This window comes from Sinocyclocheilus anshuiensis, unplaced genomic scaffold (genome assembly GCF_001515605.1).
Source record: "Sinocyclocheilus anshuiensis isolate Anshui unplaced genomic scaffold, SAMN03320099.WGS_v1.1 scaffold365, whole genome shotgun sequence".
Lineage (NCBI taxonomy): Eukaryota > Metazoa > Chordata > Actinopteri > Cypriniformes > Cyprinidae > Sinocyclocheilus > Sinocyclocheilus anshuiensis.
Genome location: NW_015539834.1, coordinates 229,310 through 240,365, shown reverse-complemented (window position 1 = coordinate 240,365; position 11,056 = coordinate 229,310). Strand labels below are relative to the sequence as shown.

General features: G+C 36.1%; 1 protein-coding gene across 2 annotated transcripts in view; it reads right to left on the bottom strand.

The window, feature by feature from the left end:
• LOC107684336 (tumor protein p63-regulated gene 1-like protein) overlaps positions 1 to 8,080 on the bottom strand; it is a 31,856-nt gene extending 23,776 nt beyond the window's left edge. The window contains exons 1-4 of one of the 2 annotated variants that reach the window (XM_016480563.1): positions 8,012 to 8,080; positions 6,630 to 6,875; positions 4,957 to 5,048; positions 1,763 to 1,939 (exon numbers count right to left, since the gene is read on the bottom strand). In XM_016480563.1, coding sequence (XP_016336049.1) covers positions 1,763 to 1,939; positions 4,957 to 5,048; positions 6,630 to 6,875; positions 8,012 to 8,071 — 575 coding nt within the window. In that variant the 5' untranslated portion in view covers positions 8,072 to 8,080. Of the gene's footprint in view, positions 1 to 1,762; positions 1,940 to 4,956; positions 5,049 to 6,629; positions 6,876 to 7,581; positions 7,707 to 8,011 lie in introns of those variants that run through there. The other variant, XM_016480564.1, reaches the window with a different exon arrangement.
• Between the last annotated feature and the right edge of the window lie 2,976 nt (positions 8,081 to 11,056).

Sequence of the window (11,056 nt, the reverse complement as noted above, 5' to 3'; positions counted from 1 at the left end):
ACCTCGGGGACTGGAGCCCTCTCTGGGCTAAACTCGGGGACTGGAGCTCTCTCAGGGCTAGACTCGGGGAATGGAGCCCTCTCTGAGCTAAACTCGGGGACTGGAGCCCTCTCTTTTTCTCCTCATCCTCCTCCTTTGGTTAAAGGAAAATTTTTTTTTTTGCGACTAACTGACTAATACAATTTTAGTCGAGAAAGCCTCTTTTCGTTGACTAATGTTTAGTCAACTATTAGGGGGCAGCCCTAGAATTCATTTTGATGTGCAACCAGCGCAATATGTACAGCTTTTCTAATGTTGCAAACTTGCTTGATAGCTCACCTGGTGCAGCACTGCACATATGATGCAGAATGCTGAGTGAAAGAAGTCCCGTGAAACATGAATCACAACAAGCTAACTGGCATGGCTACTATTGGTTTATAGGGTAGGGCTTAGTGTAGGTGATACAATATTTTCAAACACAATACATCATTAAACTTTGGGTCACACATTGGACATTATATTTCCAAACTGCTGTGAGACAAACAACAACCAGCATACATAATGCTGCTAGATACATGTTTAACTGTTTCAAATAAAACTGATGCTGTTTTTTAGTGCCACTCCCTGGACAATTCACTTTAAACATATTGCGAAATGTGCAAGAAGCAGCGTAATATCATTCTGCAGAAATGTCGCCACAGGCACAACTTTCCAATGAGCCTGGCTTGCAACAACAAATAAATATAATATAATATAATATAATATAATAATTCAAAAGTTTAGGGTCGTTAAGAATGTTTTAATGGCAAGTCTGTTACAGTACACTCACAAGTGCTGCATTTATTTGATCAAAACTACAGCAAACAGTAGTATTGTGAAATATTATTACAATTAAAATAACTGTTCCTGTCATGGCATTACTCTAGTCTAGTCCTCAGTGTCACATGATCCATCAGAAATCATTCAAATATGTAGATTTGGAAGAAACATTTCTTATGATCAATACTGTACTTTAAATTTGTGCAAACTTATTTTAAGTTCTTTGATGAATACAAAGTTCAAAAGAACAGGAATTTATTTGATTTTTATTTATAACAATGTAAATGTCATTTCAATGCATTCTTACTGAATAAAAGTTTGCTTAAAACAAATCTTATTGACCCCAAACCTTTGAGCGATAGTGCATCTTCTACTGATATATCTTTCAACAGCAAATAAAATATGCTATTTTCAACCAGGTGTCCAGCTATTATTAACATAATACTATTATTAAGAGCTATTATTATTTCCCTGTGTTTACATACGGTTCTCAGAAACACAATGTTGTTACTGAAGCAGAACATGAGTCTATCTCTCATCCTCGACAAGCCCAGCCAGGCTGTCATCTACATGCTGTATATCTCCCCAAACTTTACACTTATCATGCAACTAAGCATGACATGCATAAAGTGGAGAGGAATTTGTAGCTGATTTGCAGAACTGTGTGGAAGATGTTTCTTAGAAAAATAAGTTCTGAGAGTACTTGAATGCACAGGCCTTCGTTACACGTGGCAACAGGTGGCACAAAAGCAATCAGTGTAGCGCAGACAATTTTTTGTGCTTCTGTTTTTGGTTCTGATGTTCACAGTTGAGCAAACATTATGAATATCAGACGTGTGGGGTAAAAGATGAGGAAGTGCAGGCAAATGAAGAACGTTCAGAGACTTTTTTTGTTGCAGTAGTGAAATGTGGCTTTTTCGACAGTGAATGAAGTGATGCTGATGAGAGAATGGGAGCTACTCACGTCAGGAGGGAACGTGGTGGAAAGCAGAAGGTACCATGGCAGATGCGGTCGATATAGTTGAGTGGAATCTTCTGAATCTGCTCACAGTTAAGCATGACAAAGTCATATTTGAAGATGAGGAGGGTGTTCTCTGTGATGAGCACCAATCGCTCTTTCTCATTGTTCCAATGATCAACTCTACACAGTAACAGGAAAATGGAGAGAGTATTAAAATATTGGTAATAGTTGTAAAGATGCACAATAAAAAACAATTCTGGCCAATGTCAGAACCATAGCCTTGTACACAGTGCAGATCAATCAATCAATCAATCAATCAATCAATCAATCAATCAATCTCTGGCCAATTCTATAGCCTGATAATAACTTACTAACTTTCATGTTATGGCCAATAACTGATAAATGAAAACTGAAAAACTAAATAGACAGAAAAAAAGTAATACATTTCTAAATAAATGAAAAGTCTAAATCATGGTTGTCTTAAATGCTACAAGTGAATTGCACTGTGAAATTATAATGCACAGTACAAAAAAAAAAAAAGATTTTAATTTTGAGATTTTAAAAGTAAAAATTAATCTAAACGTACAAATATTAGAAATGAGCATATACAATTATTGTATATATCCAATACTGACCGAAATCTATAATATTGTGCATATTTACGAATGCTATTCAATCACAGTTTTGTAAAAAAAAAATAAATAAAAATCTTTAGCAGTGCTCTATGCAATTTTTTTTATGGAATGTCTCTCGTAATATATGTCTGAATTAGATGTTCTGAAATATCACCTGGTAGTTGAAGCGGGTCAATCATTCAAGCAACATATTCAACGTCATAAGCAGTTGTCAGTTGTTAGTTTGTTGTGCAAGAATTCTGCTACTGCTTTTGACTACTTTGACAACACTCAAATGATGTGCCACTGCTCTCCCGCTTCAAAAATCTCAACGGTACAATGGTATGTTTGTGGTCTGGCAGGAATTCCAGAGTGGTTAATATCGTTAACAGCATCTTTAATCAAAAAGAGTTTAATTCTCTGGAATATGTTAGCAAGGGTCCCCTACTGGGCCCGACTGCAGACCTCTGCTGTGTTGCATACAGTACATCAATGTAACTACACAAGAACTGGCCTACATTCCCACAAATCTGTCGCTCACAATTCTTCCACAGCTCTGATCAAGCACAGAAGGATTCTAAAACAAGTTGTTGGACATATGTTAATTTACAGTTTGACAGATTAGTTTAGCACATGTAGACAAATGAATCTTGCTGCAGTATTGTTTCTATTCCAGTTATTCTACATGGCAACATAGAGCAGGCTTTTTCAAACTTTCTCGTCAAGTATGTAGAAAATATTTACTTTGTACTAAATTGTGTATCAGTGTGCGTATATTTTCTACCCAATATTAGAGTACAGTTAAAAGTACAAAAGTACATTTTTAATTCAAATTTATTTAAATGAACGATGAAGTGTAAATATTAATCCAAGTAGAATGCTGTCTTTAAAGACCAATGGATAACAAAAGCAAGCATTCTTTAACTTATGGGCCATGTAAGAAGAGATTTTTTTTTTTTACAAAAATATATACAAATTATCTTCTCTCTCAAACTTTCCACAGGCCTCCTAGCATGGGCCAGATCCCAGTTTGAAAACTCCTGGCTTGTGGAATATTTTTAAAATAAGTTATGCACAGTGGATTTTATCAATTACAAAGGCTATTCTGTTGAAAATCAACCAATCAATCAATAGCTAGCTGCAGTGGCTGTGAATTCTCTGCCGAGTTATTTTGAGTTCTTTTGCAAAAAATGTCTATAAGCATGATGTGGGTCTAAATTATGTAGGCCTGCCGCCAACATAATCTAAAGGCTTCAAAATTTCAACAATTGCCTTTGGTATACATGTTCAAATGTTCATGCCTGCATTTTTAGATCCCAAAGACATGTCAAAACAAAGATGTGTGTTCAGAAAATGAATAACTGATGGATAAGCCACTTTTTAAAAGTTACGTTTTATTTTTGTCAGTGCTTTCACCTCAACTGGCCAGTGAGAAGTTAATTTATGGAGAGCTTCTGAAGATTTTGCTTTCTCACATCAGATTTGGACAGTGACAGAAATAGCACATGGGAATCTTAGTACATTACAGGGCCTTTATGCATTCTGGTGTTTAATTTAGGTAATTTTTACTTGTTGAGAAACTTATGACTAGGCAAACTGAATATTTACCTTGAATAAATATTCACTGGGTATGTGAGCCTGGGGACATGCAGTAGGTGTGAAAGACCACAAAAACACCACATAGACGCACACACACTAACAGGCACTTTTCCTTTTCTGCTAGATTAAACTAGATTTTCAAAGAGTTGGATGACTGTTTACATACAAGGGTCTGTGGTTAAACTCAATGATAATTTTGTATCTTTTTATTACATCAATTAAGAATGTGCAGAAAATGTGTTGCTTCATATATTATGAATATGTAACAGTGATTTACATCTGTTTTAATTCAAACTTTTACATGGTACTGTAGATTTTTATAAAAGCATATTCCACATTGATTTTAAATTATGCACATAATGTGAGGACATGCACAGGGCAAGCTATATGAATGTTTGATAATGAACAAATGTGGCATATGAGACTATTTAAAGCTACTTTAATGCAACTAACCTATATATTAAGCCTTTCAGGTGTCTTTGTTTTGACAGCAAAAAGCTATTTCCTACAATGTCTTCCATAAGAAATGTATAGCAGTCAAAATGCATGAATTGCATGAGCTTCATCTTTTGTTTCAAGCCTAATCTCAAACCACAGAACTGCTCAGGAATTGAGTACGAGTTCAGAGCATGGAAAATATGATATTATTAATTATCATATAGCAAGACATTTAAACTGTTTCCTGAAAGCCTGCGCAGAGACAGATAGAAGTTGACATCTGCCAGCACATTTAGCAAAATGTCTTCTAGCAGCTCTATTCTGCTGCCTGCTTATTTTGCTTTAAATATTTCCTGAACATTTTACTTATTTACAGAACACGGAGTGAGATAATGGATTGCATCCTGGAATGAGAGCTATGTGACAAAAGACCTGAATGTGATTTGCTTACTCCATGTGAACGATGCATATTTGCAGAACAGTCTGTACATACTTTAACTATAATGTGTTCTCTTACAGAAAGAAAAAAAAACTTTAAAAACTTACTCAGCCATGAGCCAGACACTCTGGACAGCACCATCTTCTGTGGGATTCACCAGAGCTTTAACATCCTCCATGCCATGGTCCAGTGTTCCAGGCTAAAATGACAAAACACAACAATTCATCTGCATCAAGACATATTAAAAATCAGTGGCATCTGTGCATTAGGGTCTAGTGGAGATAGACCCCACTAGAGGGTGCTATAGTGCAAAATGCTAGATCATCTACTGATTTTATGGAATGACAAACTAAACTTGTTCTGTGTTCCTTAAAGCTACACTATGTAGCATTTAGCCTTTTACTGGTTAAACGATAAGACAACAAGTTTCTCTTGCGGAAAAACATTGTTTTCGTAATTTGTTACTATTATCAACATAAATAATGTTTTGTGAACCTAGTCAGTGCACACCAAATGTGATCCTTTGCAAACTATGTTGATTCATGTTTTATTATGGGTACTGTTACTTTCCATTTTTACTTGCAAACTCTTTTGAGTTTAAGGTTCAGTTGTTTTTGCTTCAATCTACTTCCACTGCACATAATAGTAGCCTGAGCTTTTTGTTCCCTTTATTTACAGATATAGCATTAACAAGCATGGACGAATGATGAAAGTATGCAGTTTCCTCAGAAATCCGTCCTGACAATTTTAAAATATAAATAATTACCAAAGTGACTTAGGGTAAAGCAAAAACAAGGTTTGGAAGATGGTTTTTACAATGTACCCACTTAGTATCTTTTTTTTTTTTTCTGGAGCCATATGACTTTAAATTTTTCAGTAAATCATTGGAGAAGTGGAGAATGCCAAACCTCTTTCTTTCAGTGTTTGTATAGTAAAAAATCCTTTCAAAACAGTATGCTTGACAATGACCAATTATTAGCATGTCGTAATGTTTTTGTGCATGCAAACATGGTCAAAGTGGTCCATATGAAAAAAGCTTTGAAAAGGATTAAAACCAAAATGTTAAGCACATATGCTTTCCAATTTAAATTAATTAATTCTAGATGTCTACCATAAAGTTCCTACAAATTACAGATTGTCATTTCAAGTGACCTTCTTTGGTCAATTTTACTGAAATTATTCTAACTATTAATTGGTTAGTGTTGTGCCACGCCAGAAATTAGAGCAAGAGATGTATGTTAATGATTGCAATAAAAGTAATAATACATTATAGTGCTTGGTCATAAAAATGCAATTGTATTGCAAATGTGAAAAATAGTTGTAAGCATTGGTTGCCAATGCAAGTGTGATGGTTTTAAGGCATAAGTAATGCCTTTTCACCACTTTCATAAAGCAAAATTTGGTATTTGAGCTGGCCAACAGACACTATTTGTTAATCAAATGACCTCAGGTAGACTGAGGAAATAGAAAACACGAAAACGGCCTTTGGTGATCTCTTCAGGTAAAAAATATATGTTTGACTGAATATTAGCAGGCAGCACTGGACAAGTAAAGTATTCGGACTGTCATTGTTTGCTTAACATGTGATTGAGGATATTCATATTTACAAAAGGTGTTGTCATCAGCATTATATTGTACCACAGAGCAACCATGGTTTGTCAACATACAAAAGAAACGTAGATTGTGTCAGAAATGATTACTAACACAGTGGAACACCAATTTGTGGTCAACCCAGAAAACGGAGGCTTCAGTGAGACTTCAAATAGGCTAAAGACATTACCCTGAGGACAAAAAATCTCTTCAGTTTAAACTGTTCCGCAGATGATGTCCATTTAACTTTGGCAGCTGAAGTATGTGTAGAGGGGGTGCTTTCTGCCTTGGCTTCTGTAGAAGGTGTGCTGGGTTTATCTATTTCTGTTTCACTTGGAGATTCTTGAGGATTGATGTCTGGTTCCGGAGACTTTTCGGTTTGCTGCTCCAAGTCCACAGACTTGAATATCTCTTCATCTTTCTCTGACATAGTGACCTAAATAGATTAGATCGTTTGCAAAGCTCTGAGTGAAATTATGCTGAAAACACCCATAAAGTATAAACAATATATAAATAAATTGGAACATTTTTTTAAGTGTCGTAAGTTTCCACACTAATCAGCACGAAACTTGCAGCCCCTAGTAGCACCAGTAAGAGTAGTCCGATTCCCAAACAATGAATCGTTTAAATCGGTTCTTTTTAGTGAATAAACAAGTGTAGTTCAGTATCCGAACAAATGATTTTTATGAGCCAATTCTTTTTAATGAATCAAAACACTAATGAATCAATTCGTGAGGTTTCTTTCACTCAGAACCTAAAACTGTGTGATGCTGTCATGCTGTGGAAAGTCATTAAAATGTTCATTTACGCAAATCTTTGGCCAAAACTGTAAATATTACATTTATTTCGGATTTCTTATGTTCTGTTGCAGCGATCTCATCGTTTGGCAACAGGCTGCTGATGACAATAAAAGACATAAAATGTTATTTTTCCCCGTCCTCAATAGTAGGCCTACTAAAAGAATCGTTATTACAGCATGTCAAGTGGATTCTCAGTCAAACCCAGTAAGTCTAACCCGTAGCCTTACTTACAATTCCAATCCCTAGCCTGCAACAATAAAATATTTGATACATATTTTAAACGGTTGTAGTTGCTATAATAGTTAAACGTATTAAAATGCTGACAGGAAATGTATATCTTACCACTGGCTGCAAGAATTAAATCAACGTGCTATGTTTTAACAAGACGGTTTGACTCCGCGTCAGGTGCACCAGAACATGCCTATTTCCTGCTTCCGTGGTATTCCGTGATTTGAAGATGGGCGTTGAACAGAAAACGAAACCTCTCTAGACCACAGCAACTCCCTCGCTAGAGTATGTAGGCTATAGGAAATAGCCTACATGCTGTTCCAACAATAAGTAACAAGACTTTTAAGTAGAACAAATTAGTTCATAAATCTCTTAATCTCAATATCTAATTCTGGTCACCTTGAATAACCAATAAGACAGTGGTTATTTTTCTTTCCCATCTTTGACATCAATTCAAATAGCCCAAGCAACCCACATTTATCCCGCTACACAATGAGACAACTAACTGTATTTTTCTCGACAGCATTTAGGATTTCACACTTACGCTTAATCTTCTGGCAGAGAGGGACACGGGAAAAATTTGTCCCGCATGCTTTTCACACATAGGCCTACTGGCCACAGATACGATTGTGCGGTTTACGCAGTTACCTCCTGTTTTACGCTTATGTTCCACCTTAGACGCGTCCTCCCAAAAATACCAATTCAAGCAGCCGATCGAAGCCGTCAAATATTCAGACAAACAATTATTTGAGTGGGATGTTTGGGGTTTGCTTTCTCGAGCATTAGAGCCTTCTACAATGCATCAAAAGGCTTCACCATTCAAGTGTCATTTTCCATTCCTGCTAATCGCTTTTGACGCGACACGCTTCGTGGCCACACGCCGCACTTTAACTGGCCTGTTAGAGAAAACTATTCAACCTAGCTGCTCGATGAGATTTTTTATTTATTTTTTTAAAGAAAGAGAAATCTGAACAATAACAATTCCCCTTCAAAAGCATTATTAACTGCGTGCATGTGAGAGAGACACTTTGTTTTCACACCCCGGCATGATACATTAAAATTCTATTTTCAGATGCATAATCTAAGTAACACTCAGCAGCCGCCGCAGAGCAGCTTTTGCATTCAGCTCAAGCCCAAATTGCTTTGTCACGAACGCTTATTAGCTTGCAAACTAAATATTGTGTCGGCACAACTAATATAGTATGGCTTTCTAGGAAGAAAACTGAAGGAGCATTCTTGCAATATAGCCTGTTGTCTATGGTCTTTAGATCAAACTGCATCTTGTGCATCCTTACTGTATTCCTGTAAGATCTTATGGGTCACAAATGTAGGGCACTCATATCTTCTTCTGCGTTATCATATCATATTATTTGAACCCTTTTGGGAACCTAACTGTATCCTATTGTGTATCCACTAAGATTCGGTTACCTATAAAGCGATGAAATTTCCCCAGGAGCTAGGAATAAAACGACTTTATTAACCATTATAAATTATAGTTATTTGGTCGAGTACAGGACAGCGGCTTAAACAACGCAAAAGGGAACTTGAGGAAATGTGACGTCTCATTCTGGACTGTCAAACATCGTAAATTCAGCTTAATTGAAATGAACAGGCTCAGAGCAGCTGAATAAATAACCTCTAACAAAAACACTGGACCATGTTTTACCATCTGCTCAACACAGTTGTTAATTTTCCTACAGTTTACACACCATAGCAGCATCATTATTTACATAAAAGCTGTGTGTATCCCTTGTGCTGTGCTGAAAATCGTTCATTTGGTGTTCCTGTAAAAAATATTCTTGTAAATCTTCCGTTAAGTTGTTTTCTTTCAGTTAGCACAGGCTTTGTATTTCTTTTAAATGAATGAATGAATGAATAAAACCTCTGATAACTAAAACAAAACAATTTGATAAAATGACTTAATCAAAGATTTGGTAATCAAACATCGTAAATTCAGCTTAATTGAAATGAACAGGCTCAGAGCAGCTGAATAAGTAAACTAAAAAGTACAAAATTTATCCAATATTGGGGGAAAGTCACTAGATTTTAGTGCAATCCAATAACATTAACTAGCAATTTTGGGAGCAAGAAAATCCGCTTTGGGTCAAAATAACCAGAACACCGCATGAGAAATAGACAAATGAGTTCATGGATTTTCAGAGCAGGAAACAAGCCCTTCCTCATGTGGCTCTTTAACTGTCAAAGAAGACATTTGCATGATCACATGACCCCTATATGTGCATTCACATATGTGCCAATGTATATTATATCGTGTTCACAGTGCACAACTGCTGTTTTGACAATAACAAACCTCTGCAAATGCCATGTGTTCAAATGCTTGCTCAAATGCCTCGTTGCACAGCGTAAGCATGTGGCGATCTTCTGTCTTCCCCGTACGGGCAGAGACGCTGTAATTCAATTATACGACTGCATTTATCTTTGTTGGGCCAAATGCCAGTGAAGCTTAAATGAAGTTCAGGACAGTGTGCCTGATCAGCAGATGCTGTACAACCTTAAACGCCCCAGGGCATCCACAGCTGTGTTTACCGAGCAAGAATGAGCTGAACTCGTTGTGTATTCATGGCCATGCATTAGTGTGGTGGTAGTGTGCGTTGTTTGCATTTGTGTGGCTGTATTTCTTGTTTGATATGATGATTATAAGCTTGTGTGAGTGCGTACCGGGTTTCTGAGGCAGAGTGACCCTTGCCACTGGTTATGTTGTGCAGGAGTGTAAAGATATAGTTATGAGGCCTCATCAACTTAGCAGTTGATCACTCAGCTGGAGGACATCCAGCAATAACACCAAGTGCAATGCAGGAATCAGTCCCTCTAGTCTTTAGCCGTACATGTCACATTTTTCCTCTTTGATGCAGCTCTACCCATAAACCCTGCTCTGCCTGTTCTTATGATTTAGGAGGTGCTGGTTTGTTTCAGACGTGCTTATGGGTTTCCAATTCAGAGTACATTTCAAAATGATTCAGCATTAACTGCCTCCACAGGATAGGGTGCTATTAGTAAGTACATAAGTACAGCTTTATTTGTATAGCATAAAAAAATCTTGAAACATACTCTTTGATAAGCTTTGATCATTCTTTTAATTTCTTTTCTTTTCTTTTTCTTTAATCCTTTTGAATGGTAGTGTTTTTAAACAGTAAAAACTGCTTTCAACATATAATAATAATAAATATTTCTTGAGCACCAAATCAGCATATTAAAATGATCTCTGAAGCATCATGTGCCACTGGAGTAATGGCTGCTGAAAATTCAGCTTTGCCTTCACATTTTAAAATATATTGAAACAGAAAACAATTCTTTAAAATTGTAATAATTTCATAATTACAGTTTCCATTGTATTTTTTGATCAAATAAATGCAGCCTTGGTGAGCACGAGAAATGACATTAAATATTTTAAATAAACAACAACAACAACAACAATTATTATTATTAATAATATTTTGATTATTCATTGGATTTTGAATAACATCAAGGACCACGATGGAATTGTTTTTAAACTTTATTGTGCTATCCTTGATGAATTGAATGTATTTCACTACTTTTCTGTCTAATAAATCTAATTAAATCAATTTTT